The sequence below is a fragment of the Monodon monoceros genome, unplaced genomic scaffold (genome assembly GCF_005190385.1).
Source record: "Monodon monoceros isolate NGI ecotype Baffin Bay Population unplaced genomic scaffold, NGI_Narwhal_1 Super_Scaffold_22, whole genome shotgun sequence".
Taxonomy (NCBI): Eukaryota; Metazoa; Chordata; class Mammalia; order Artiodactyla; family Monodontidae; genus Monodon; species Monodon monoceros.
The window spans coordinates 108,437,754-108,464,679 of record NW_021703779.1 but is presented as its reverse complement, the minus strand read 5'-3'; the positions used below and the strand labels follow the sequence as shown (position 1 = coordinate 108,464,679).

At 52.3% G+C, this 26,926-nt stretch overlaps 1 protein-coding gene across 1 annotated transcript; it reads right to left on the bottom strand.

Annotated features, from left to right (window-relative positions):
- Nucleotides 1-1,643: 1,643 nt before the first annotated feature.
- XPNPEP2 (X-prolyl aminopeptidase 2) lies at nt 1,644-26,926 on the bottom strand. The gene is made up of 21 exons (XM_029240881.1): nt 26,617-26,926; nt 24,299-24,369; nt 23,013-23,123; nt 22,010-22,073; nt 20,901-21,005; nt 20,571-20,657; nt 19,407-19,553; nt 16,016-16,117; nt 15,260-15,341; nt 14,781-14,976; nt 13,932-14,021; nt 12,683-12,792; nt 11,917-11,994; nt 10,723-10,794; nt 8,679-8,739; nt 7,349-7,418; nt 6,750-6,854; nt 6,271-6,330; nt 5,683-5,759; nt 2,790-2,879; nt 1,644-2,501 (listed from the first exon to the last, which is right to left on the bottom strand). The coding sequence occupies exons 1-21, from the start codon at nt 26,663-26,665 to the stop codon at nt 2,307-2,309; spliced, it is 2,022 nt and encodes a 673-aa protein (XP_029096714.1). The 5' UTR covers nt 26,666-26,926; the 3' UTR covers nt 1,644-2,306.

Sequence of the window (26,926 nt, the reverse complement as noted above, 5' to 3'; positions counted from 1 at the left end):
GCCCAGGAACCCCAGGATCAAGTGTCAGGGGTCAAAGGTAAAGGCCTGGGTGGGAAGGCTCTGGGGAAGCAGGATCGTGTGGAGAACATGAGCTAAGTCCTACTCACCAGCCATGTGATCCTGGTTGAGTCTGTTTTCTCATCTGTAACATAGTGAAATGCAGATCCCTTGCCCTTTTTTGAGAGAATGGGTCCTGGAGTCATTTGCCTGGTTTGATTCCTGCTTTTTTCATATCCTTGACGAGTGACCTTGAGTGACTTGGTTAATCTCTATGAGCCTCGCTCTGTTCTCTCACTTGTAAAATGGGAACAATAAAAGTACTTTCTCAGAGGTTGTGGGGATGAAATGGGAAAATGCGATAACGTATGGTATGCTTAAAAATTTCAGAGGGTAGATCTCATGTTTAATGTTCTTACCACAATAAAAATAAAAAAATGTAAAGCACAGTGCCTGGAACATAGTAAACACTCAGTGGGTGGTACCTCTGATGATGGTGGTGGTGGCGACGATGGCCACTAATTTTATTATGAGCAGCTGTCTTTGTGGGGTGAGCCTGTGGGGGAACAAATGACTCAGCAAACAGAGGCCCGCTGTTGGGTGTTACAGGCTCTCAGTGAGGATGGCTCAGAGCTGCGGCCTTTGGGTGCAAGTATCGGTGGTGATAACTGTCACAGGTCACCCTCACGCTCGGCAAGCTAGGCCTGGTGGTCCCGTCTGGGGGACTCCTTGGCCTGGTGCCTTCGCCCAGCACTCTGCCCCCAGAGACTTGCTTCTCTCCTCCCCTGACTCTGCTCCACTTCTGCTGGCCCCAACTTTCCGTGACCACCTTTGCCAAGTCCTCCAGCATGGGGCTCCCCTCATCCGGTCCACGAGGCTACCCGTCCTTTAGCACAGGAGGTGGTTGGCTGGGCGTGGCATTCATGCGAATCCACGTACGCGCACGCATGCTCACTTGCACATTCTCAAACACATGTGCTCCCCAACTGAGCTTCTGGGAGCCTCACATCCCCGCCGCCACCGCAACTCCTCCCCTTCCTCTCCCACCACAAAAGCCACAGGTAACAGCAGTCCCCGGCTGCAGAGCAGACAATGCAAAACCCAGAGGCAGGCTTCCTTGCCAGGCTGTTTTAAGCATTCAGCAGGATGTGAGCCCAGGTGGCTAACGGCTGGGCTGGCCAAAGACAGCTCTCCCCCACCCTCCCCCTGCCCCAGCTTGGCGAACTTGGAAGGGGCTGGGAGGTAGGCTAAGGGATTCTGCACGGTGCCAAAGAGCAAAAGAGCTGGACTGCTGACCCACTCTGGCCCCGCCACGTTCCCACCAAACACGGTGTGTCCCTGGGCAGGTCCCACCCCATCTGGAGTTCAGTTCTCTTATCTGTAAAATGGGGAAACCAGATTCTGCCCACACAGGTTAAAGGTCATCCAAGAGTGTGGAGGATTTAACAGCCTTGTCCCAGTGGCTGCACTTTGGAAAGCTCAAAGGGTGACACACGTGCCGGGAAGTCTGGGAGAGTGATTGGGCACTGTGCCTCAGGTCGTTCCCCGCGTCCTCTCCTACCCCATGGCCAGATTGCTACGGCTTAACTCCCTATGCTGTCAACTGGCATGGAGTCTGCCTAGGGTTTAGGAGTGATGGGCTCGCACATGGGTGGGTGGGGCGCTGGTGTATGTGCCCCTCGCCTGGCTGGTATCCCTGACCCTGGGGTGGTGGTAGCACAGCCAGAGGACTCAGCCACCATCCCCTCTTCTCCCTCTCCAGGCACAGTAGGGAGCCTGGGGGCAGCAACTGTCCCTTCAGCCTGTAGGCTGCAGCCAGGAGGCCACTGCAGGGCCAGGGACAGTGCGGGTGACCAGAGGTGGCCTCAAGGATGCAGGAAGACCAACAAGTCAGGAGCCGGTGTGGGTCTGGCTCTCTCCAGCAGGTGCTGGCAAGGTGGGGCTCTCCCAGGGCCACGGAGCCCCTGCGGGCTAGGGCAGTGTCCTATATTGGTCTTTTGGGGGTGGAGCCAACAACAGCCTCTGCCAGGTTACAGCCTAGGCCTACCGGGCTCATGGGAGGAAAGGGACTAGCTGGCTCCTGTATCCTGGGGCTGGGGGTTTGGGGGTGGGGAGCTGAGGGTGAAATGTCAAAGCCCAGGTGTGGGGGGGGGCTGGGGGCGGGGAAGGTGTGACCCAGAAGCCCTGCACCCCTAGGGCTTGGCCCTGCAGAAGGAGGCTAAGGGCAATGGGTCAGCAGGGGCTCTTGGGGCACGGGTGGGGGGGTGAGGGGAGCTGAGTGAGAGGGTCAGGAGGGGAGTCTCGAGCTGCTAGACACTCCAGCTGAGGATGGTGAGAGCAGAGACTGTCATCAGAGGGGCCAAGGAGGCAGTGGGCGCTGCCCTGGAGGCCAGGGGCTCCGTGTGCCGCTGTAGCCAGGAGAGCTCCTTCAGCAGCTGGCGCCGCTGGAGCTCGGGGCCCACCTTCTCGCGGATGGTCTGGTAGTAGCGGTTCAGGTACTGGAGCTGCAAAAGGTAGGAGGGGTAAGGGCCTCCCCAGGCCAAGCTGTCAAGGTGTGGGAGCTTGGTGCCATCCAGGTCACCACAGGTCCCCAGCCATCATCAGGTGAGCAGGGGAGGGATGCCCCAGTGTGTGCCTGTAGGTGCCATCAGTGTGGACCCTCCCAAGGGAGGGGAAGGGGCAGAGGGTCTTGGCTTAGGGGAAGCAGAGGTGAGAGAGGCCCAGGGCTGGGGAGAAGGCACTCAGTGGCTCGAGGGCTGAAGGGTAAATAGCGCCGAGGGGCGCTCGCTCACCTGCTCAGGGGACAGCAGGCTGACGTCGATGAGGTTCCGGTCATAGGGCACCAACGACACCACTTCAAATGTCAGGTAGGTCCCTGGGTACTGGGGCGGGGGCACAGGTAAGGTAGGAAGGCAGGAAGTGAGCGAGGGGGAGGAGCTAGGCTGAAGGGATGGAGGGAACACTCCACCCAGAAGCCCTGGGCACGGGGAACTGACCTTGTCAAGCCTGAACCCTCCACAGTGCCCTTGGCCACCCCCGTGTCTACCACTTAGGCACCCGCCTTTGGTGCTTCCCTCATGATTCCTGAAGTTTAGACTTAGGCCTGTGTTTTTCAAAGTGTGTGCCTCCAGAGTGCCAAGGGAGCCTGTTAAACATGTAGATAGATTCTGGGGTTTACACCCCAGATCACTGGAGTGAGAATCTCTAGAGCAGAGCTGGGAACCTACATTTAAATAATTTTAAGGTAAGTATTAGTTTTTTATATCTTTCTATCTGATTTCTATCTACAGCTCTCTTTCTATCCATATCTCTGTTTCTATCCATTGAGGTATCTATGGAGATAAATATAAAGAAGAAGAAATAGCCCATAATTCCCATCTCCCAGAGAGCTCTTGCATATATGTGCTTAGAAAATTCAAACTGCAAAAAGATACTCAATAAAAATGGAAAGTCTCCTCCCTGCCTGGTTTCCTTCCTGAAAACATTTTTGGCACATATAGTATATATATGTGTATATTCTAAAAATTCACGCAAAATGGATCCTACTATACACTTTTCTGCACCTCCCCGCCCCCCTGCCATAGTAAACCTAGGAGAGTGCTCCATATTGGCACAGGGAGGTCTACCTCACTCTTTTTATTTTTTTTGCGGTACGCGGGCCTCTCACTGTTGTGGCCTCTCCCGTTGCGGAGCACAGGCTCCGGACGCGCAGGCTCAGCGGCCATGGCTCACGGGCCCAGCCGCTCCGCGGCACGTGGGATCTTCCCGGACCGGGGCACGAACCCGCGTCCCCTGCATCGGCGGGCGGCCTCTCAACCACTGCGCCACCAGGGAAGCCCTGCCTCACTCATTTTAAGGGTCCATAGTGTGCAGATGATAATTTATTTAACCAGTGAAGGATATTTATCTGCTTCCATTTTTTTAAACTATTACCATCACTGCTACAATCAACATCATCGTACAAACATCTTTATACGAAGTGACGTTTTGGGACTATATCCAGAAGGGATACATCTGGCAGTGGGAGTGCTGAGACAAAAGGTATAGGCATTTTCAATATGTATTTTGATAGATATTATCAAACTGCCCTCCCAAAAGGTTGTACCAATTTGTACTTCCCCCAGCAATGTATGAGAGTGTTCTTTCCCCCACAAACTCACAAGCACTGGGTGTCATCAAAGTCTTTCGCTTTTGTCAATCAAATGGTATTCTACTGTCACTTTGATTTGTATTTCTTTAAGAATAAAGTTGAGCATCTTTTCACATTTATGGACCATTTGTGTTGATCTTAGTGAATTGTCTCTTTATGTCTTTTGCCCATTTTTTCCCGTTTTCCTTATTTCTGTCTTACTCGATTTTTAAAAGCTTGTGGTAAAAGAAGGACATTCCCCCTTTCTCTGACACACGTGCTATACTCGTCATACATCTTTTGAGTTTGTATATGGTATTGTTCCTATATAGATGTTTTTTATTTAATTGAGTCAGAGTTATCAATCTTTTTCTTCATGACTTCTGAGTCTTACATCAAAAGGCCCCTTTCCTCCCTGGGATTATAAATGAATTCAGATAGGTTTCCTTCTAGATCTTTTATGGTTTCACCTTTAAACCTTGATCCATTTGGAATTTTATTTTAGTGTAACAGTGAGGTTCTTCAGTTTAATTCCCCCCATTTATTAAACAATCTTCCTCTTCTTTACTGTTTTGAAGCACCAGCTTTATAGTAAACTAAATTCCCATCTTGTTTATGGAAATTAGGGGGTCCATTTCTGGACTGTTCTGTTCCACTGTTCCGTCTTTCCCATCTCTGGTGCCTTACTGTTTTAGTGATGGCTGCTTCGTAGTGTGGGCTAATATCTGCAAAGGCTAGTTTCCCTTATTGTTCTTTTCCAGAATCCTCCTAGCTATCTAGCTATCTTTGCATGTTTATTTTTACAAATAAACTCTACTATCATTTTGTGAAGTGTTGAAATTGAGGTTGCCTTGAATTTATAGATTAACTTAGGGAGAAATGACATCTTCATAATATTGAGGCTTATTTCCAGAGACCGCCATTTACTTAAATCTTTTTTATGTCCCTCAGTAGAGATTTTCTCCGTGTAAGTCTTTTAAAGTTTATATCTAGGTATTTTATCTTGTTGGTTGTTATTATACAGAATCTTTATACCTAACAGGCTCCCCTGGTGATTATTATGTGCATTGAGAACCAATGATTTAGGGCAAGGATACTGATTCATTTGGTTTGGAGTGGGACCTGGGCATTAGCATTAAAAAAAATCTCCACGGGCTTCCCTGGTGGCGCAGTGGTTGGGAGTCCCAGTGGTTGGGGACACGGGTTCATGCCCTGGTCCAGGAGGATCCCACATGCCGTGGAGCGGCTGGGCCCGTGGGCCATGGCTGCTGGGCCTGCACGTCCGGAGCCTGTGCTCCGCAACGGGAGAGGCCACAGCAGTGAGAGGCCCGCGTACAGCAAAAAAAAAAAAAAAAAAAATCTCCAGATGATTCTAATATTCTAATGTGCAAACAGGTTTGAGAAACTGATTTATGGAGTTATTCTGACACTAAGGAAGACTCCAAATAAATTCATGACCCTACATTAAATTCTCCTTTGACCATCCTTACCCCCCATGCAGCCCAGAGTCACTGCCACGCTGTCCACACCTCCAGCCCACCTCAGTGGCACTTTACCTTGGTCTTTGCTTCTACCACAAGGGCCACATCTTCAAGACGGATCCCAAATTCTCCATCCTGATAGTAACCAGGTTCTGGGAGGCACAAGAGATGCTGGTGACATTAAGTAGGGGAGGGGACCCAAGCCCAGGTTTCCTACGCTGACTGAGGAGTGGCTGGAGGGCTCGGCTGCCCCCCGCTGTTGGCTTGGGCAGACCCAGCACCTGTTAGATGCTCTGTGGCTACTCGGAGGCCACTGCCAGACTTCAGATTCCCCACCCTCCCTTGTAACCCAGCGGGGAAGACTTAAGAGCCCACTTGGGTCCTGGAGGTGCTCCCCTCTCCCTGTGTGCCACTGTCCTGTTACCCCGGCGCTTGAATGGAGACTCTGGAGTTTGGATGTACAGCTGCAAACCAACTCCCATGGGCAAAGTGAGGGTACGGGCTGAAGGGGCTTGGGGTTAGAGTGGGACAACCCATTCGGGGCTGGGAGTGGAGAGGTGAGGGAGTGCAGCGGTGGAGCCGGGGCGGGCCTGTGTGGGGCTGTGCTCCTTGAAGGCTGGCGTTCCCTAGACTGCGGTCCTGGAGGAGCCCCGAGAGCCGTACCGATGGAAGTGAACATGCCCTTGGCCATGGCAATGTTGCCAGACTGGAATCCCACTGGCCCTGGAAAGGGAGAGTCAGGGACAGTGTCAGCCCTCCTGCAGTCACCAGCTTGGAAACTAGCAGGTTCCGGGGAAGAGCAGGTAACTGGGATCCCTAGCAGCGTGTGTCCACCGCATCACTGTCTACCTGCGACTGGTCCAGACCAGACTGGCTCTGGCTTTTATTTCTCTGGGGTCTATGCCAGTCAGCCACTGGGCCTTGACCTGCCTCTCCTCTCTCTGAGGCCGTCCTAAATGCCAGCGGAGCGGCCAGCTGCCAGCATTTCTCACTTACCCTGTGGAGCACCAACTCCCCACCAGCTGGGTAACCTTGCATGGGTCACTGCACCTCTGTGGGTCATGGTCATTTCCACACCTCTGAAACGCTCCACCTCTTTCATAAGAGGGGGGACTCCAGGGGAGTGCTGAGGAGATACGTACATTCGTGCACACACAGGAAGTTGCCAATGCCGTGGCCTGTCCCATGACCATAATTGAGGCCAACATCCCACAGGGCTCTGCGGGCAAAGGCCTCCACCATCCGCCCTGGAAGAGAGATGACCTCTGGTCAGCTGGCTGGACCCCAGACTATTGGCTTTGCCCCTTCCTGCTCTCTTTTTCCAGACCAACCACCAGGATGGTGCCTGAGGAGAGGGCCCCCTGAGAGGCAGGTAACCATGCCCTATCTCCAGTATACTGTACGTTGTACCCACTACCTGGACCTCCCCATCTGTGAAGACACCCGCTTCCTCCAGGAATCCTCCCATGACCGCTGCAGCCCACACTGACCGCCCCCACCTCTGAGCTCCGGCTCCAGCTCCTGAGTTGGACTAGGAGACAGGAGGCCTGGGCTCAAGGCCTGGCTCTCCCACTAACCCTCTGTGTGACCTTGGGCAAGTCACTTTCTCCCTCTGGTCTGGATTTTATCTATACAGTGGATGGGATGATGATATAATCCCTGCCCCACTAGCCTCCCAGGGTCTGAGTGCAGTGAAATCAGGGCCTGAGGTTCTGGGTCCAGCCTGGTTTGCAAAACCCACCTGATGTAGCAGCTGGGAAGACGAGTCTGGAGAGATCAATGTTTCCTATCAACACGCGGGTGTACGCCTCCTGATGGGGAGAGGGCGAGGGAATGCGGTGTGTGGGCCCAGGCCTGGGTTGGGGGATGTTTGGGGGAAGTGCATGCTCATGCGTGGTCACCCAGGTTCTGGAGGATGGCCGGAGGAGACCGAGGGGGACCTGCTCAAAGCTGGGGCTTGGTCCATGCGGTTCCCTTTGGCTGGTCCACAGGGATGCTTGTAGGTGGGGGTGAGCTGAGGCCGCAACAGTAGGGATTGGGGAGGCAAACTCCTTGGGCTGGAATCCTGACGTGGCCACTCACAAATTTGACCTTGGGCAAGTGATTTTAACCGCTCTGTGCCTCAGTTTCCTGGTCTGTAATGGGACGGTCATAGTACCAGCTCATAAGGTTGCTGGGAGGACTAGGTAGACTCGTGCATGTCGGGTGCTCGCAACAGACTAGATGCTCAAACAGAGGTCAGCACCCTTCATTGCCATGATCATGATCACCCTTTAGTTTTCGTAAGGCCTTATGGTTGGGTTGAGGCCTGATAATTGGCAGGTCGGCCTTGCTCTGTCGGGGCTGTTACCTTGTGGTAAGAGGGAGGGAGGTGGGCTGACAGTGGCCTCTTCTCCTGGTCACTCCCTGTGGCAACCTGGTGAGTCCCCTTCACCGCCCCCCCCACAGGCTTGTCATCTTGAGCATGATAGCCTGGGGCATTGGATCTAACAGCTAAACTGAGCTCCTTGAGGCCTGACCAGTGTTTGTTTTCTCTCTCTCTCTGTCTCTGGCACAATGTCTGAGCCACAGTCCCCTTGCTGAATGCACAAATGTGGCCCCCTGCTCTCCAGCCCCCCGGAGGCCCCCAGAGGCACACAGACCATGTCCCTGCCTCGACCCCAAGTGGACCAGCCCTCGCTGCTTCCTGAAAACCTCCAGCTCCTTTCCTCCTCTGAGACTTTGCTGGTGCCTTTCTCTCCCCCTGGAATGGAATGCCTGTCTTCCTCTCTTCTGTTCAGCACAGTGCTAGGCTCACAGACAGCACTAAGAAAATATTTGTTCATTGAGTTACTGAAATGGGATGATGATAAGCTTGGGCTGAGGCCCTGTTGGGGGCCTGAAATATCTCTGGGGAAGTAGTTGGGGGCACTGGGTTTTCTGGTACTAATTTGCTGTGTGACCTTGGGCAAACTACTTAACCTCCCTGGGCTTCAGTTTCAGCCTCTGTACAATCAAATGGCTCTTGGCAGAGTGGTTGCTTGGGTGTCCGTTGGGTGAGTGTGGGTAGGGAAATGTGGTCCAATGCCTACCTTTTGGAAAGCAGAGGGGGTGCCCCAGTGGACTGTTCTGGTGATGTCTGTTGTCCCGTCCCTGTGGAGAAGGACAATCAACATGTCCAACTCTTCTGAACACCTTGGGGTAGGGATCGTGGCCACGTGCTTCCCGAGTGCTTTCCACTGGGGTTTGAGTGGCAGGGCTGGGATGGGGGTGGGGAGGGAGGTGAAAGGAAGAGGATGGCTGCCATCATGCAATTCCCAAACTCAGCATCTATGCATGAAGGGGCTCTACAAAGCTATCACATTCAAAATCACTATGTTTTCTGAGAGTCCCAATTCCCCACATACATCTTCTACCCCCATACCAGCCATTTTGGTTGTTTTGTAAATCTGGGTTTCCTTGGGCCAGGCTGGCTCTAAAAGCAAGGCTTCCTCCAGGCTTCCTAGGAGGTAGGAAGGGATGGTCCCATTCTTACAGATGGGGAAACTGAGGTCCAGAGAGATCATAGCACTCTCACACATTCATATACTTATTTGCCATTTATAGAAGGGAGGGAGGCAGAGCAGACGTCATTATCTCCATTTTCACAGGTGAGGCAATTGAGGCCATGAGGCTATCTCCCTCCCTGAGCCTCAGTGAGGCCAGGTCTGGCGCAAGCACTGACTCCACACAGTTCTCTCCATTGTAAACATGGATCTGCCCCAGGGATTTGCTCAGAGTCCCAGTGAACCAAAGCTGCCAGAAGCCAAATAGTCTGACTCCCAACCGCCAGCTGCAGCCGTTCCCTCAGGATGCCTGCTGTGGCCACCCCCCCGGGGGTGGGGGCAGTGAGGAATGATCCCAGGGCCCTAGGGACTCCTCCATGGGAGCAGGTCACAGGGCGTGGCCGACTTCTTCAGAAGGAGAGAAGAGGAAGTGAGATGGCCATTTACCCGGCCTCACCCTGCTGAAGCATGCCCCAATCCAGCAACGCCCCAAGAATTCACTTCCCCTTCGCACACTGGCCATCTCAAGTATACACAGCGCCACACCGGTGACTGCGAAGGCTGCTAGGCTGAGCGCCTGCCAGGCTGGCTCCCAGAGCCCCGTTAAGGCTAAGTGTAGGGCTTTTATCATTAGCACATTCACCGCAGGATAGAGGATGGGAAACTATTCCTTGCTCCTCCATCAGTTCAGCGTGCCCCTTTCTATCCCCCACTCTAAGTTTCCCACAGTCCACCTGCTTCCTAGATGAGAAGGGAAAATCTTCCAGCCCACCTCAGCTCAGCTCCCATGTGAATGAATGGGCCTAGTCTATTCTGCATGGTTGTCATGTCCAGGTGTTCAGGTTGTGCACTGCACAAAGGTACCACATCTAAAGAAATGCCATTCACTGAATGGGTATATACTAATTTCAATGAGAGCACACAAGTGGACACACAGGTTGTGGGGTCCTGGAGCACGGGACAGTGCCCCCCCACCGCATAACCCTATCTGTGGTTGTGCACACACTCAGAAGAACACGCACGTGTCTACTCGCAGACACATCCGCATGCTGATGGGTGTGCCCTTTCCCAACTGTGCTGCAGGTGTCCCCTGAGGTTGCTTCACTCACCTGCCTACTGCTCTTGAAGGCCTGATCCTGCCCCCACTCCCCATGACATGGTCACCTCACCGTACAATGAGGGAAGAGGTGGTGAGGACAATGCATCATGCTGGTGGCGTGCGGGACATGTCCAGGGTGTGCATGAGTCGGTGAGAATATGGGCGCTGTGTTTGTGCAGCCAGGCGGGGTTGCTGAGTGTAGCTGTTCGGACTGTGTAATAATGTTCGAGCTTAAAAAACATTTAACTTTCACAAGGGGAGTCTTCCTGATTCTCACAGGGCAGCACCTGTGGGCATCCCCACTGTTTTGGCCTCTGTCTGTTGCCCACCGGGCAGGGACCCCCACGTGTGAAAATGGGAAGGATACTCAGGCACATTCAGTCCAGGCCTCTCCTTTCTCAGATGAAGGATCCATGCCCAGGAAGGGAAAGCTTTGGCTGGCTCTTGGCAGAGCTGAGACAGCCGGGCCAGGGCTGGGTGGGGAGTACATACCAGTATTGTCCCCCGGAATCCAGCAGGTACATCTCATCTGAGGACAGCTTGCGGTGCAGCTCCTTGGTGGGGCTGGGAAGGGGAGAGACGCTGAGAAAGGAGCAGCCTAACCCTGAGCTGGGTGAGGTGGGGGTCCTGAGTTAAAGCAGAGGAACCTCCTCCCCCCTGGGGGCCGGCCTTCTAGCTAACTCCTTTGGGGAAGCCATCATCCCCCAAAGGGCCCTGGGAGACTACTGAGCTTCTGCTGCTAATGTCCTCAGCGCACATCTGTTCATCCTGCACATCTGTTCATCCTGCACCTCCCCGAGCAAGGCCCTGGTCCCCAGGGAGGGGAGAAAGGAAAGAGCCCCAAGTGTGGGAGACGGGAGAACTTTAATGAGCACCCAGCTGAGCTATCTCTTTTTACATCAGGAGAAACAGGTTTGCAGAGCAAGGGCTTACAGAAGGCCCCGAGGGAAAGCTGTGAGGGAGCTGGGCCTGAACCCAGATGCTGAGTCTAGGGCTTTCTCTAACTTCTTGCCACCTCTGGGAGCAGAGGGCCCCAAGAAGCCAGGGCACAGGAAGGGAGGGTACCCGAGGGTGGAGCTGGAGAGCAGGAGTTGGTAGGGCTGAGGAGTTCCTACCCTGTTACTCTCTAGTAGGGAGAAGGGGCTGGGCTAAGGCAGCTGAAGGCTTGGGGACACTGGAGGAGGGAATTCTAGGATGGGTCAGTCCAGCCACTGGAGGGTGTCTGCCCTCTCCCTGCTTTGTCCTTGCCAGGCTGAGGCCTCTGGTTGGCTCGACTCCCCACCCCCAAATTGCATCAGGCAGGCCTGCAGGTGTTTGTTTTGTACAGAGCCAAACATCTGGCCAGGCTACATCTTGGGCCCACCTTGGTTGGTTCAGGCAGAGTGAATGGGCCCTTCTCCCCATGTGCTTGTGAGCTTTAAGAATTAAATAACTCACAGGAAGCCAAGGAAACACATCCAGCAGCAGCCCCACCATCTCCCTTCCAGATCCTTCTGCCCAGAGTGCTCACAAAGTCCCAGCCTCTCGAGCAGGGAGATTATCAAGTCTTTTAATTCAAAGGAGGCTCTCAACGCCTGACTGGGCTCCATTCCGCACCTCTAGCCTCCACAATGCTAAAGGCCTCAGAGCTTAAATGTGGACTCAGGTCCTCCACAGAGCCCCAGAAAATTCTTTCTTCTCAAGTACCTGTAGTGGGCCAGGGCAGCATTCAGGCCACTAGCAGAGATGGTTTCAAAACTGGATCCGGAGAAGAACTCTTCTTCTCTGGAAAGGACAAGGCAGGAATGATCAATGAATGGGCTCAGGGACTAGGCTGGGCCCAGGATGTCCAACAAGGGCAAGTGAAGGTGACGGCTGCCTCTACCTCAGCCAGGCTCCATTTGGCCTTCCCAGTCCCACCTCCTGTCACTTCCCAAGCCCTGACCTGTCACTCATAGACCACTCAAGGTCAGAGAAGCAGAGATTGTAGAGGCCAATTTTTCCTCCTCTACCTCCATTTTATAGATGGGGAAACCAAGGCCTGTGTCCCAAAGTGAGTTCCTAGTAAAGCAAGAGCGAAGAAACCTAGCTCCCTGTATCTGAAAACTCCCTCAACTCCGGAGCAGCATCCTGGGCTAAGTGTGCCCTCAGGGAACCTCCCTCCCCAACCTTGATATTCTCAAGTGGTCCAAGGTCCTACCTGGCCTGAGCTGGCCTGAAGCAGACACTAGGGGGCGCTGTTGGGTTGTGGCCCTTCAAGTTGTCCCACTTTCTGTAGAGCTGGGGAATGTCATCCAACACCTCTGCCCCGCTTCCCGACCACGACCACCCAAGAACCTGTCACTCCTTGTTCCAGTGGGGCCCTCAGATACTAGGAGGGTCTTCCTTCCCCCATAAGGAGACCAATCCCCCCTCCCTGCCCCCACCCCCACGTTAAGACAGTCAGCCGAAAAGGATAGCTGTGGTCCTTCACCCTCGGAACTTCTCCAGCAGCTCTGCCCCTGAGAACTCATCCACGGTGCCTTTGGGCACGTTCTCCTCCAGCCAGACCAAGTATCGGATCACAGCCACGGCGTCCCGCACCTGGAGCAGGGCAGGCAGAGAGGCGGGCCGAGGAATGGTCTCAGCCGGGGCTCAGGGATGAAGGAGATGGGGGGACTGCTCTGGGAGCTGAGCTCTAAAAACACGAGGGTCTTCCTCGCTATTCGATGATATTAAGGGATTCTTATTAATGTTTATATATATGATCAGAGTGTGGTCATGTTTTGAAAAGAGTTCTTGTCAGAGATACTGAAATGTTGATAGAAGAAACGATATGATAGATGGGATTTGCTTTAAAATCGTCCAGCAGCCGAGGACACGGGGGAGTGGAGATAATGAATGTAGGGTTGTAGAGGAAATGAGATTGGCCTTGAGTTGATGATTATTGAAGCTGGGTGATGGTGATGGGGATCATTATGCTACTTCCTCTACTTTTGTATATGCTTAAAATTTTCCGCAAGAAAAGTTTTCAAAAATGAGGCAATGTATCCTAATTTTAACAGGAATATCCAAAGGGGCAAGCCATCCTCTCCCTGGGGTGAAGGAATTATTATAAGTAACACTTATTTAAGACTTGGAATGTGCCAGGCAGTGCTCAAAGCAATATATTAAAAACATATAATTATATAATTATACTTATACATATAGAACTATATAATCATTATATAAGTATCATATATTTATGTAATTATTATATATTTATATGTACATATTAGATATATAAATGCACATATGTACACTATATATATTTATATTATGTATTACAATGAATATATTTAAAATGCATTATTTATTATATATTATTTATACTATACAATGTAGATATATATCTTTAATCCTCACAACTCTCTGCTATGGGTTACAGTTATGATCCTCATTTTACAGAGGAGGTAACTGAGGCCCAGAGAGGTGAAGTGACTTACCTAAGGTCACCCAGCTAGGAGGTGGGTAGAGGAACTAGGATTTGAACTCAGATACCATAGCTCCGGGGCCCAGGCTCTAAACCACTGAACCACCCTGGGAACAACAGGGTGGAGCACAAGTGGGTGCCCAGGAGTTTGGCGTCCACGTCTCTGATTCACTGAGGGCCTTCTTCAGGCTCCTCCAGCAGGGTCTCCTTTCTAACCCATCAGACCGGGAGCTCCCCAGAGGCTCGTGTGTCTGCCTGCCCATGGACTTACATGGCTGGCCCTGAGGAGGGTCTGCTCCTTGCTGTTTTTCACCGCCTTGGTTACCATCACTGGGGAGTAGGTGTCTGCTATGAGTTTCTCCTGTGAGGGGCAGAGAGGAAGCGGTCTGGGAGCCCTCTCTAGGGCACGGTGGTGTTTGAAAAGGATTGGCAGGAAATTCCAGCTCAGATGAGACTTGCCGTCTCCTGGAGTGGCAATGCCCTTCCTGCGTGTGCTTTCTGACTACGCAGGGCTTTCCTAGTCTTCCCTTCCAGCCTAACCTTCCCTCTCTCCCTCCCTCCCTCCCTCCCTTCCTCCTCCCTCCCTGGTCCTGGATCCCAGCAGCACTCTGGGATGGATCCGAGCCTGGCCCCTGCCAGCCACGGGCTGTTCTGACACTGTGTTTCCTGCACATCTCATATCATGACAGCTACCACTTATTGAGCGCCTGCCATGCGTTAGGCACCGGGCTTTACATGCACTGTCTCCTTTAAATCTCCTCAGAGTGACTCTTTTGAGGTTGTGACTCTTAGTGCCATTTTACAGGTGAGGAAACGGAGGCCGGATTGACTAAGTCACTTGTCCAGGGTCACAGCACAGCCAGTTCTCAGTCTCAGGTTTGGTGACCTCAGAGCCTCTGCTCTACCAGCCTGTACTCCCCCAGCCCCCTTGACAATCTCTGAGCTCTCTGTGGACAGATGTTCTGTCTCTTCCCGGGAAACCCTAGAAAGGGGACTCAGTGCACCACTGCTGACTGACCAACTTCCAGAATGGCCCAGGGGCTGTCCCCCCCACCCCCCGTTAGGTTGAGACTTATCAGGGCTGTTGGGGGGTGGGGAGGACGGTGCATGGCAAACCCACCTTGGGTATCACTTCATAGAGCCCATACGACGTGTAGCTGGTCCCGATCCAGATCTTCACGGCTCCTGAGGTGTAAGCCTGGACGCTGTCACGGACTTGGCCGTAATCTTCGAGTTGCACACACATGGAATCCGTGCAGCCAGAGTTCAGGTACTGCAGGGTCTCGGAGCTAAAGCGACTCTTGTTTGCAAATAACCTAGGTGGAGAGGGAACACCAGGAGGGTCCAGACAGAATCTAAGGACAGTGCAAAAGACCAGAGGCCCTTTGTTCCTGGAGGTCAGAGGGCGCCTGCGCCAGGCAGCTGAGCAGACCAGATTTGGAGTACGTGGGAACAGAGGTCAAGGGGGTCAGGAAAAGCTGATCGGAGGCTTCCTCGAGGGTCCTGCTGGGGCAGGCACCCCGCTTCTGGGAAGGCTGCATGTTGGGGCAGTGAGGAGTTAGAGGAAGTCCGTTACCGCAAGCCAAGGACAAGCCCTACCTGATGGAGGAGTCAGTGAGCAGCGTGTAGGAATAGAAGAAGGGGTTATAAGGGATGTCACTGCTGCGAAGGTTGAAGAGCCCTGGGAAAGAGAATTGATGGGGACTATTTGAGGCTGACCTGCTCGACGCAAGTACACATGACACCTTTGCTCTGCTGTTGGCTTTGGCCTCCAAGGATCCCCAGCCGCACGCCGGCATCCTCTGCCCCTGAATGTTTCTCAGTCTTTCCGGAGTTGGGGAGGGTCTCTGAAGCACTAATGAGCGCTAGGGGCACTTTCTCCCAGAGAAAGGCAGATACCCAGCCAGTAGTCTGCACACGGTGTCGGTGGGCTCCCAGAATACCTGAAGCCCAGAGCTGGGGTCAGGTGAGAAGCGCTGAGCCACGATGGGATAGAACAGGGCTGCACGGGGTGCTAAAGCCGGGAAGCTGAGTGCCCTGGGCTCGTGGCCAGGAGGTTGGGAGGTGTTTGCTGGGCCTCCTCCCCTTCATGAGACAGAAGCCTTTGCTGCTGTGGTTTCCTGGTCCTCTGATGGCCCGGGGGCTGGCCCCAGATTGTACGGGGCTTCCTGGTTTCCTTAGTGAGCAGACGTGAGCTCCTGCCCTCACCTTAGTTCCCGCAGGCCATGACCACGGAGCTCTCAGAACCCATGGGTCAGTGGTCGTTGGGGGAGGAGTCCTGTGCTGTAGAGCCCAGGAGGCTTGGGGGTTGGGGGGAACGCAGGCACCCCCCTGCATCCACAAATCTCTACTCACAGGCCGTCTCATCAAGTGCGGACAGAAGCACGGCAGTTGGAGCCTCACGATGCTTCTGCATCTGGCTTCGGATGCCAGATACTTTCTCCTGCCAGCTGCTTCCTAGAAGCAAAAGAGCCAGAAGAAAGCAGAAGTGATCTACCTTCTCTTTGGCACTCCGTTCCTGAGAGGGCTCCCTTAGGGCAATGGTTTTCCATTCCTTTAGAAGCAGTAGAACCCTTTCTTTAACCAAACTCTTACTTGTGTAATCATTAAGGACATGGGCTCTTGACCCAGACTGTCTGGGTTTAAATCCTACCTCTGTCATTACTTGCTGGCTGACCTCGTGAAAATTAGACCCTCTGTGTCCTATCTTGCACATCTGTAAAATGGGGATGGATTATAATAATAGTGTCTACCTCAATAGAGTTGTTATGAGGTCCGAATTAACTAATATTTGTAATGTATGTAGAATTGTGTCTTGGTGTATAGAAAATCTGGTATAACTTTCTGATTAACAAATAAGCATGCAAAACAGAGATCAGGAGAGCAGCCCTAGTTGAAGGGCAAAGGGATAGGGCTGGGCCATGTTTAATCCTCTTCCTCGAAGTAACCCCAGCACTTACTAAAGCCACTTGGGTCTGGGCTAAGCACTTTGTGTACATTATTTTAATCCTTACTTGACCCATTTTACAGATAAGGAAATTGAGCCTTCGGAGAGGTAAAGTGACTTATCTATGGCTTTCGTAGCTGGCAAGGGGCGGAACTGAGACTTGAACACAGGTCTGTTTGACTACATGGCTCACATTCTTAATCGGTATAGACATTGGACTATCTTGCTAACCTTGTCCTTAAACTCTGTGTCACAGAGCTGTCCTTTCTGGGATGTTTGTATCCTGGTTCTAGGACTTTGGTTTTCATCTTTTTTTTCCGGCTCCCTGTAATCCCTCTAAAGAGTCTGCCCCTAGGCAGGGCTAGGAATTTGCTGGCAGAAGATCATAAGCATTAAGGGTCCTAGTTGGGCTGAGAGATTAGCATAAACAACATAATTCAATTTAAAAAATCTTTATGCAAACAGGTGAAACTGTTCATCAAGAACCAAAGCTTTGGGTGCGATACTTCTTCTAGGTTTATTTTATTTTATTGTGGTAAAATACACATACTATAAAGTGTTATCATTTTAACCATTTTAAAGTGCACAATTCAGTGCCTTTAAGAACATTCACAGGGCTTCCCTGGTGGCACAGTGGTTAAAGAATCCGCCCGCCAATGCAGGAGACACGGGTTCGAGCCCTGGTCTGGGAAGACCCCACATGCCGCGGAGCAACTAAGCCCGTGCGCCACAACTACTGAGCCTGTGCTCTAGAGCCCGCGAGCCTCAACTACTGAGCCTGTGTGCCACAACTACTGAAGCCCGTGCGGCTAGAGCCCGTGCTCTGCAACAAGAGAAGCCACCGCAATGAGAAGCCTGTGCACCACAATGAAAAGTAGCCCCTGGGCTTCCCTGGTGGCCCAGTGGTTGGGAGTCTGCCTGCCGATGCGGGGGACGCGGGTTCGTGACCCGGTTCGGGAAGATCCCACATGCTGCGGAGCGGCTGGGCCCATGAGCCATGGCCGCTGGGCCTGCGCGTCTGGAGCCTGTGCTCCGTGGCGGGAGGGGCCGCGGCAGTGAGAGGCCCGCGTACCGCAGAAAAAAAAAAAAAAAAAAGAGTAGCCCCTGCTCGCCGCATCCAGAGGAAAAGCTCGCGTGCAGCAACGAAGACACAACACAGCCAAAAATAAAATAAATTAAATAAAATAAATAAATTTATAAAAAAAAAAGAGCATTCACAAAATTGTGCAACTACCACCACTATCTAATTCCAGAAACATTTCCATCATGCCAAAAGGAAACCCTGTAGCAATTAGGCAGTCTCTCCCCATTTGCCTCTCTCCCCAGCCCCCCGCCCCCGGGCACCACTAATCCTCTTTCTGTCTCCATGGATTTGCCTACGCTGGATGTTTCACACAAATGGAATTCTACAATATGGGGCCTTCACTGACTTCTTTCACTTAGAATTATGTTTTCAAGGTTCATGGATGTGATACATTTTTGAGACAACAAACGAAAGCCAATTTAAATTGTCTGATACACACAGGTGTCTTTGAACTTTTCACGTTCTTCCCTTTGCTCTTTGCCCCCTTTAAAACCTGTGCGTGGCTGGAGAGAAAGTCTCTCTTGTCTCTGTGAGCTTAGAGACTCTGTTCTTGGGCTTCCAGGCCCAGTTCTGGCTCTGGATGGCTTTTCCTTGAAGACTAGCAGCCTGTGTTGGCTTGGCTTCCTCTCACTTGTGGGAAGTGATAAAACCCATGTGAATTCTCTCCCAGTCCCTGGAAGGTTTTCCCCTTTATCCACTCCTCTTCCTGACATAACTGCACCCTTCTTTAACTGAACGGAATGAGTTTTATTTATGATGGAAATGTCTTGGATAGCAAGTTTCTTTAAAAACTGCGTCAAGATGCAGAAAGTTTCTGCAAGTTACATCAGAATGGATAAAGAAAATTGGACACAATTTTGACTTGTTTCATCAGACTCGCTATTTTGAAATTTCTCTCCTGTTTTTGGGATTCCTTTCCAAACAAGAAGTGTGCATAGACCTGTGTGTGGAAAGGGACCTCTCAGATTGCCCAATATTTCTAGGAATCCAAGTCTATGGGCTTGTTCAGAATTCCTAGGGAGGTAGAAGCTGGTGGTGGCCAAGACATTGATTCATACTCAGTAGCCTGGGTCCAGTCAGTTTAGCTACCACTTACAAGAATTATAGAGCACACTGTTCTTTTATGACATATTTAGATGGTGTCAACGGGGTCAAGATTATCGATGTTAGAATTTTGAGGGTCAGTTAATTTTCCTTTGTGGTCCGGCCAACACTTGAACCCTAATCTGTGCCACAGACTGAGCTTGACTTAGTTTTTGCTTCCTTTGTCCATGCCAGCCCATCTGACCCCAGCCATCTTACATCTAAATTCCTCATCACTGCAGGACCCGAAGTCAAGGTCTGAATGATTCAATACAAACCAGTCTTCACTACCAGACAAGCAGCCCATATCATGTTTTTTTCTCTCTTCAAAGGGGTAGGCTTTTTTCATCTTTTTCTGACTCCCTTGTTTCCCGCCTTCCTGTTCCCTCTTGCTTCAAATCCTGACACTCTTTATTCCAGCATTTTCTAAATATGCTTCGAGGAACTTCCGATTCAGACTCTCTGAGGGGATGGGGCCTAGAAACCTGTGTTTTAAGAAAACATCCCAATCTATTCAGGTGCACGTGGAACCATTGCTTTGGGACCTCTTAGGATGAATTTTTCAGCCAAAGGAGCAGCAGCGGGGGCCTGTGTTGCTCCAAGGTGGGAAAGAGAACGGGCGTAGGAATCACCTGTGAATGCCTCCTGCAGGGCATAGATGGGCTCACTTGGCACCGGAGGCCTCTCTGACCCCCACAGCAGGTCCACAAGGTTGACAGTGATGGACGCCAGCTCTCTGTCAGAGTCTCGGAGGGCCACGTTATAATTCTCCCAGGAATCTGCAGAGGCAGGAAGGAGTCACTTGTCCCTGGCCTGTGTATGCCTCCGGGAAAATTGTGACGCAGGCAAAGCTCGTTCTTGTCCCCTCTGCCTCCGGTTCCGCTCAAGCAGCCTGGGCTGTGCACTCTCACTTTCCTCCTTCAGCTTGCCCTGAGCCCGCCCCAGTACTGCCCACGGTCAATTAGCTAAGCTCGCCCTTTTAAGCGCCAAGGGCTGCGGGGCCCTCTTTTCGGTCCTGTCTGTTCGACTGAACTTCAATGCCACAGCCCAAAGGAATGGTGAGGTTCAGGCCACTGGAAAGGCTGGCAAAGAAGCCAGATCTGAAGTGGGAGCCTTTCAGTGCATATTCACGAGGACGGCACCCTTGGGGGCAGGCTGGCCAGCTGGGGGGGGGCACTGGGAGCTCAGGGAGCTGTGTTCCTGGATGGGAGGGGAGGGGACTGTGCTGCTTTTTGTAAAAAAATTGTTTGGCCACGCCATGTGTGCCATGAGGGATCTTAGTTCCCTGACCAGGGATCAAACCCACGCCCCCTGCAGTGGGAGCGCAGAGTCTCAACCACTGGACCACCAGGGAAGTCCCAGGGACTGTGCTTATTTACTCAGAAACCCTCTCGACTCCTTTGACCCTTCCAAGCTGCCTTCCAGAAGAGGGCTACCAAGTGATTCTACTGCCCTGATCGTTAAGAGTTCCAGGGCACAAAGGATGGTTCTAGGTTTAAGAACATCCCGGCCTACCCACTGGCTAGGTCTTAACGATTCCCTGAGTCTTCTAGGTTGGGTCTCTGCACTCCTGACTTAAAAAAAAAAAAATCTATGTTTATTCTTTTAAATGTATTTTCATTACACAATCCAGGAATACACCCTTGTTGCAAAATATTTTGCAACTACAAGTTCAAACCCTCTATCTTTAGAGTCACCCTGCACCTCCTTCTACCAAGATGTGCTTCTTTACATCCTGAGGGCCTGAATCTCCCTCGTTGGTGTGGATAAACGCAGGGACTGAGGGAAGAACATACTGATGGAGAAGAGGAAGGGGTCGAAGCCCACACGCCCTCCAACAGGAATCTCGGTGAGGAGCCAGGTGACAACAGGAGTGGTGCCAACTGCGAGAAAGACAAGAAGGGACACCGAGGTTAGCCCAGGCCCTCCAGCCGGGCTTCTGTCTGTGACAGTCCTTCCACCTCTGGCCTCCTTGATATCCGCCTCAAAGATTAGGGATGGCTCCAAATTTCTTGAGCTTCCCACAGGGGCCCAGCATGGCCTTCCATGCACCCCCCTCACCTGTACCTTCCCAAACCCAGTCTGGGTTCCAGGGCTTGGGGAACAAATCCGTGCCGTCCTCTTACCTTCCTTATGGAGCTCCCAGTTGCAGTCCATCTGCCGCTCAGCCTGGGTCCAGTAGCGGCTGTCGGTCCAGAGAGCGGCTTTCCCCATGGTCACCACGGCGATTCCTGGGGCAGAACAGAGAAACTTGGAGGGGAGGGTGAAGGTGTAGAGCGTGGCTTTAGTTAGCGCTTTAGCAATGCGGTGCTGGCTCTGACGTTGTCACAAGGGGTCTCTGGAAAGAGTTGCTCTCCTCCCTTGGAAGGGAGTGAGGCAGGAGATGTTAAAGAGAGTGTTGGGGGGAAGGTAGCTGGAAGTGTGTCCTGAGTTGGGCATCTCTGCTTTGCCTTGAGGCCCTTTCCTAAGGGGGCATTGAGCAGGACAAGTGGGGTCTGCTTTTGGCCATCCCGAAAAGTCGATGCTACATGTAGGTGCTCTCAGCAAAGATGGTGTGGCAGTCAGTATGAAGATGCGGTGGCTGATGGGAACACTAAGCCAGGGGCTTAGCTGAGGACAGGCAGAGAGGCCAAACCCAGCGACTTCTGCAAAGAGAAGAAGGGCCCGTGATGGGCAAGCCAGGCAGCTTGAAGCCCAGGGGAGGGATGTTTAAGGATCAGCAAGGGAAGCTTAGGTTTCATTCAAGGCGCCAGGATCAAGGTGGGAGGCCGATTCTAAAACTGGGACCCCATAAATTGTCTCTACGTTTGTGTCTCATTTGGCCACGTGAGGTGATGTTATCCATAAAAGGACCAGCAAAGTAAAACTTTGTCCCCAAACGAGCGATTGTGTGAAGGGAATCAGCGGGCTCCTAGTGGCTAGATATAGAGGTAGCAACTGTCCCAGAAATGGAGCCAAGGGAGCGCCGTCTGGGCCTGGCTGTGGCCAAGGCAGCGAGCACAGGAAAGATGTCAGGAGGGCCATCTGCCTCATGCAGAAGCGTGGCTGCTGGGCCATGAGATGTGTGCCCTGGTGACCCCTTTCGGAGTGGTGAAGGGGGAGGCAGAGAGAGGAGCAGGGGCCTCTGGACACTCGCTCCTGGGCTCCTGGCTGCTGAGAACTAGCCACACCAGGGCCTCTCTGACCACTCTGGGTCTCCCACCAGAAACAATGAGGGCTGGGTAATGGCTGTCACCTGCAGACCCTGTAAAGCCTGTAATCCACGCACGCCTCTTGTCATAGTCGCCGATGTACTCGCTCTAGGAAATCAACAACACCGTCATTAGCCTTCTTCATGGAGTCACACCCCACATGGAAGGCCCCCAACCACATCCCGGTTCTTTCTGTCTAGTCAGTTTCAACCAGTCCTACAAGCCCAATGGGTACATCATAAATAACTTGTGCAGAGAGCTTTACACATTATTGGGTTTGGGTTCTCATAATCCTTGGAGACAGATCTCATTATTCCCATTTCGCAGTAGAGGAAACTGAGGCTCAGAGAAGTTCAGACACTTACCTACCCAAGCTTCTTAGCCCTTTTCGGCAGGTGGGAAAATGAATTCAAGTAATCGTATTGACACTGAAAATGCCTTCTCTTCCAACTGGGCTGTTGCTGGGAAGGTGGATGGGGTGGAGGTGGAGCCAGGGTGGGAAAGGGTGGGATGGGTGGGCAGGGGTGCTGCTTTGGGAAAAGCAGTTCTGGCTCAGACCATCTTCTTTCCTGTCTGTTCCCCTCTCCCAGCCTACACCCCAAACTTGTGGAATCTTGGATGCTGGATCGTTTCAGCGCTCCATCCATCAGCTGATGGGAAGGGCTGAGCCAGAAGGGAGCTCAGGGTTCTTCTAATTCAGTTCCCATCCCACATTCTAACCTCCTAGGGCAGGGGTATCCTAAACATTCATTCTGGATCCACCATCTAGGAATTGATCAAAATCGTTCTGAAGTTGTTTATAGTTTCACTGCCTGAGGTCAAGGAGATTTGGCAATGTCTTCTCTCCTATGTAAAGGAATACATTCTTTCAGTTGCCCTAAAACGCCCGTGTCCAAGCTCCCCACTTCCTTCCCTTTGCCTGTCAAATCCTTTTTCTGTTTTCCATCTTCCGATTCTTAACAGCGTCCTGTTTGTGGCCTGTTCTTTTAGGCCAGACCCAGCTCGGGGCGGGGAGGGGGGGGGTTGGTGGGAGGAGCCATCCCTCACCATGTGAGCATCCGTGTCGGGGACGATGTAGGCAGAGACATTCTGGGTGTGCATCTGCTGGCGGAGGGCTGTGAGCTGCGCTGTGGTATTGACCACAGTAACTGGAAGGTACTGACAGGTGACAGGAAGACACCAAGACACACACACACACACACACACAGACACACATTGCTTAGAGAAAATGTCGCCGGGGCCCCCATCCTCTCCTTAGGCAGGGATTGGGGTTGGGTAGGCTGGGCCAGCCTGGAGAGGGATGGTGAAGAAGCTGATGTTATGGATTAGTCTAGATTAAGGTGCCTGGCCTGAGTGGAGATGGAGGTGTTTAAGAGCTTGGAGAGAGACTTTTTGTGACAGTAATGGGACCTGAGTCTGGGATGGGGTAGGGGGTGGGTAAGAACTGCAGGGTTCTGAGCCCTGCCACTGGGCCAGGCCAGGGGATGGCCCCTCTTTGGATACCTTGGGGTAGAGTTGCCAGTTTAGCAAATCAAAATACAGGATACATCCATGTTTATTTTAACATAAAAATAATGTGGTTTGCCCACCTACCTGCCTGCCCCAGTGGTCTCATAAAGTGGACGAGGCAAGCGGATGTATCCCATTTGTCCTGAGACTTTAGTGACCTGCTGGCAGGCCCATGAGCCCTCACCTTCCCATGAGCCCTCACCTTCCCATGAGCCTTCATCTTCCCATGAGCCCTCACCTTCTGGCCTGCTCCTGTCTGGAGAAGCTCTTTCACACTCTCATCCAGTTGTGTAAAGAACCCCTCTGGTCTCCATAGGGAGCTGATGACCTTCCAGCTCCAATATGCTGGGCCTTCTCACAGTCTTCACACCCGAGGCCTCCCCCTCTTGACCTTGCGCTGGCTCTTCTAGCCCTCTGTCTTCCGCCCTCCTCCCCGTTCCTCTAGAATCGTTGTTTTCTTTCCTCCCATCCTCTTCCTGGCCTCTGCCTAGCTATCCTCAACGAAGGGCTGGCTAGGGGCCTCCTCCCTCCTTGCTGCCCCTCCTCCCTCCGGCTCGCAGGGGCTGCCTGGGCTCAGGCCTGGAGGGAAGGAGATGACCTGCCGTGGGAATGGCTGGAGGGAGGGATGGGGGCGGATGTCAGACACCTGAGAATGCGCCGCCCGCCCTGAGGGAGGTTAATCAGAAACAGTGGCCCCAGAGTCCGGAAATCAGGAGGAAGGCTGGTAGAGGGTGAGGCTAGCAGCTGGGCCCATGGGGGATGGGGAGGAAGGTGGGAGCTGTGGGTCCGGGCGGGGCGGGGGCGGGGCGGAGGCAGGGCCTCACCGGAGGGCTGATTGAACAGTTTCTCACATCCTCTCTCAGGTCCAGTGACTTTGGGCGGCCCCAGGCACAAGCTAGAAACCGGAGAAAAGTCCAGGGTCACTTGGAGACTGGATAGGTCCTAGAGAGCACGGGAACATGTTCCCCCAACCCCCCTCCTGGTCCCCGCAGGGCCTCCATCCTTTGAAGCAGGAGATGCTGTCCAACTCTACTTGAGGATAAAAATAATTACATTTCATAGGAAATCAGGCTGAATCGGATGGCACCCTGGGTCACAATCAAAGAAACCTGTTTCATCGACAAGTGATTGCCACTTTTGGATGGGTTTTAGTGCTCATTAAATCAATTTTTTTCCTTCCAATCTAATTGGGTCTTTTCAGGATCTACCGAACTGGAAAAGTTGTGTGTAAATTAAATTTTTGTAATCAGATTTTCTCTTAAATGCTCTAGAGGATCTCGCTAAATAATAACCCCACCTTCGTTTTACCCTTCTATAAATCTAATTATATATATACTGGGTTTACTTAAATTCAAGGCCCACTTCTACCATTTCTTACAGTCCAAATATCTGTCTCTCATTCCAGGCTACAGAAGCCAGCAATCCCAGGCTGACATCGTCCCCTGGTGGGGAAAGGTGGGTTAGCATCTAAAGAGCTCCTACTATGTGCTAGACACCGAACTCAGCAATTTACCTATAGTATCTCTTTTGATACTTGCAACAACCCTGGGAGGTGGGGATTATTGTCTGCTTTCTACAGAAGAGGAAGCTGAGGCCCAGGTACGTTTAGTTACTCGCCCAAGTTTTACCACAGTGAGTCCGTGGCAGAGCAGGAATTTGAACCCAGGCCATCTGAGTACAAAAAAGCCAACCATGGAAGGGTGGTGCCCCAGAAGGGACAGAATGTATAGAGACAGTTTCCAGTTGGGGCTCTGCCCCAAATTTGGTGTGTCCCAAGAAGAGTCGCCCAGTATTCATTGAGCAAACATTTCCTAAGCCCCCTGCTCTGCGCCACGCACTGGGTCTTCACACCCTGAAAGTCCAGGGGTCTCTGATAGGCCTTCCTTCCAGCACCCCACCTTTTGGGGGGGAATCTCCCCAGAGGTAATGGGGGTCTGAGTTTGGGGAGACACTCTACTTTTCCTTTCTGAGTGGGTTGAGCTACAGATGGAAGGAGTACCGCTAGGTTCTAACACCATGAATGCCCTGCCTCACTGTCTCTCCCGGTCACATAAACTCAAGGGAGAGATGAGACCCACCCTGTTGATTTAAGAAAATGAACGCTCATTTCTGTAGGAACAGATCTCTGGCAAAATGGTGGCGCTAAAACACCAACATAAGAAGCAAGATACAGCCAACCCATGTCCCTCTAGACACCCCAATTACTGTTTTCTGAGGTCAGGGCTGTGGCTCCCAAGGGCAGGCTCTGCAGCCGAACCACTCTGTGGTCCCTGGCACGGGACCTGACACTGGGGAGGTGTCAGGAACTGGGTACTAAATGAATGAGTAGGGTCCTGCTGCCAGAGAGCAAAGGGAAGGAGGCCTCCCTAGGGCCAGGGTGGAGTGGATGTGGAAGATGCTGAGCTGGGCACTTAGCTGTGACTAAAGAGTACAAACAGGACACCATAGGGTGACAAAGACCAAACTTTAGCTAGACTCCACCAAGCCCTCTTCTCCATTAGGCCTTGACTTCCAAGTCCATCCTGTCCTTACTGGGCCTGCATCGCCCAGTCTTAGCAAGAATCCTGCTAAGTCAGTTTAGAGAGGATTCCCCACCCTTAGTATCTCATCAACCTTGATATCTGATCAAATTCCTCATCTCCCATCCTTGATATTTGATCACCCTGCCTTCAGCAAGGATCCTATTAAGTCAGTTTAGCAAGAATCTCCTCACCCTTGATGTCTCCTCTTGGCAATTTTCCATCCACTGACCCCCTCACTCTGCTCATGGACAAGAAGTCCTCAGCCATCTTTGCTGTATTCGGAGTTGAGCCTGATCGTTCTCCCCTACTGCAGCGCCCCTATTGCAATAGTCTTGAATAAAATCTTCCTTCCTCTTTTAACAAGAGCCAGAATCATTTTTTCTTTAACAGGTGGGAATGGAAACAGGCCAAATCAGACTTGAGGTGAGTCTTGAGGGTCCCCAGGACTGGCCCTGGGGTTCCTCTTCCTCAAGACAGAGAGAGGGACCAAGAAAAAAAGAGACAACCTAGGCCCAGACTTCACTCCAACCCTTTCTGAGCCCACAGGGGAGAGGCCAGAACTGCTCTCCAGCTGGACCTGCCCTCCCAGCGTGGGAGGGAGAGACGGGGGATGCACATACCACAGAGGAGGACAAGCCAGGGGTAGCAGCCCCAGGGAGCCCGGGCCATGGGGTCTTCAGATGCCGGTGCTGGGTGGATGGAGGGTCAAGGGAGAGTGGGCAGGGCTGTTTCCTTGGCCTCTTCCTCCAGGCCTTTCCGGGGCAGGAGCAGCCAGGGGGTGGGGGCTGGCAATGGGGAGGAGGTGTCCAGCTGGTGGATGGAGAGTCCTCTGGTCTTTGGTTTCTGAGGGTTCCAGGAGTCAGGCTGGGTGGAGAAGGCTCGACTGCCCCAGGCAACATCTGCTGGCTCCCTGTCACCCAGAATAGGGTG

Bases quoted from the DNA above. Each gene is read 5' to 3' on its own strand.
- XPNPEP2 (XM_029240881.1), bottom strand. From the start codon at position 26,665: ATGGCCCGGGCTCCCTGGGGCTGCTACCCCTGGCTTGTCCTCCTCTGT. The intron at 5,760-6,270 runs GTACGGCTCTCG...TGTGCCTCCCAG, and splicing joins GGGCATGTTCACTTCCATCG to AACCTGGTTACTATCAGGAT. The intron at 2,502-2,789 runs GTGAGCGAGCGC...TACCTTTTGCAG, and splicing joins GCCTGCTGTCCCCTGAGCAG to CTCCAGTACCTGAACCGCTA.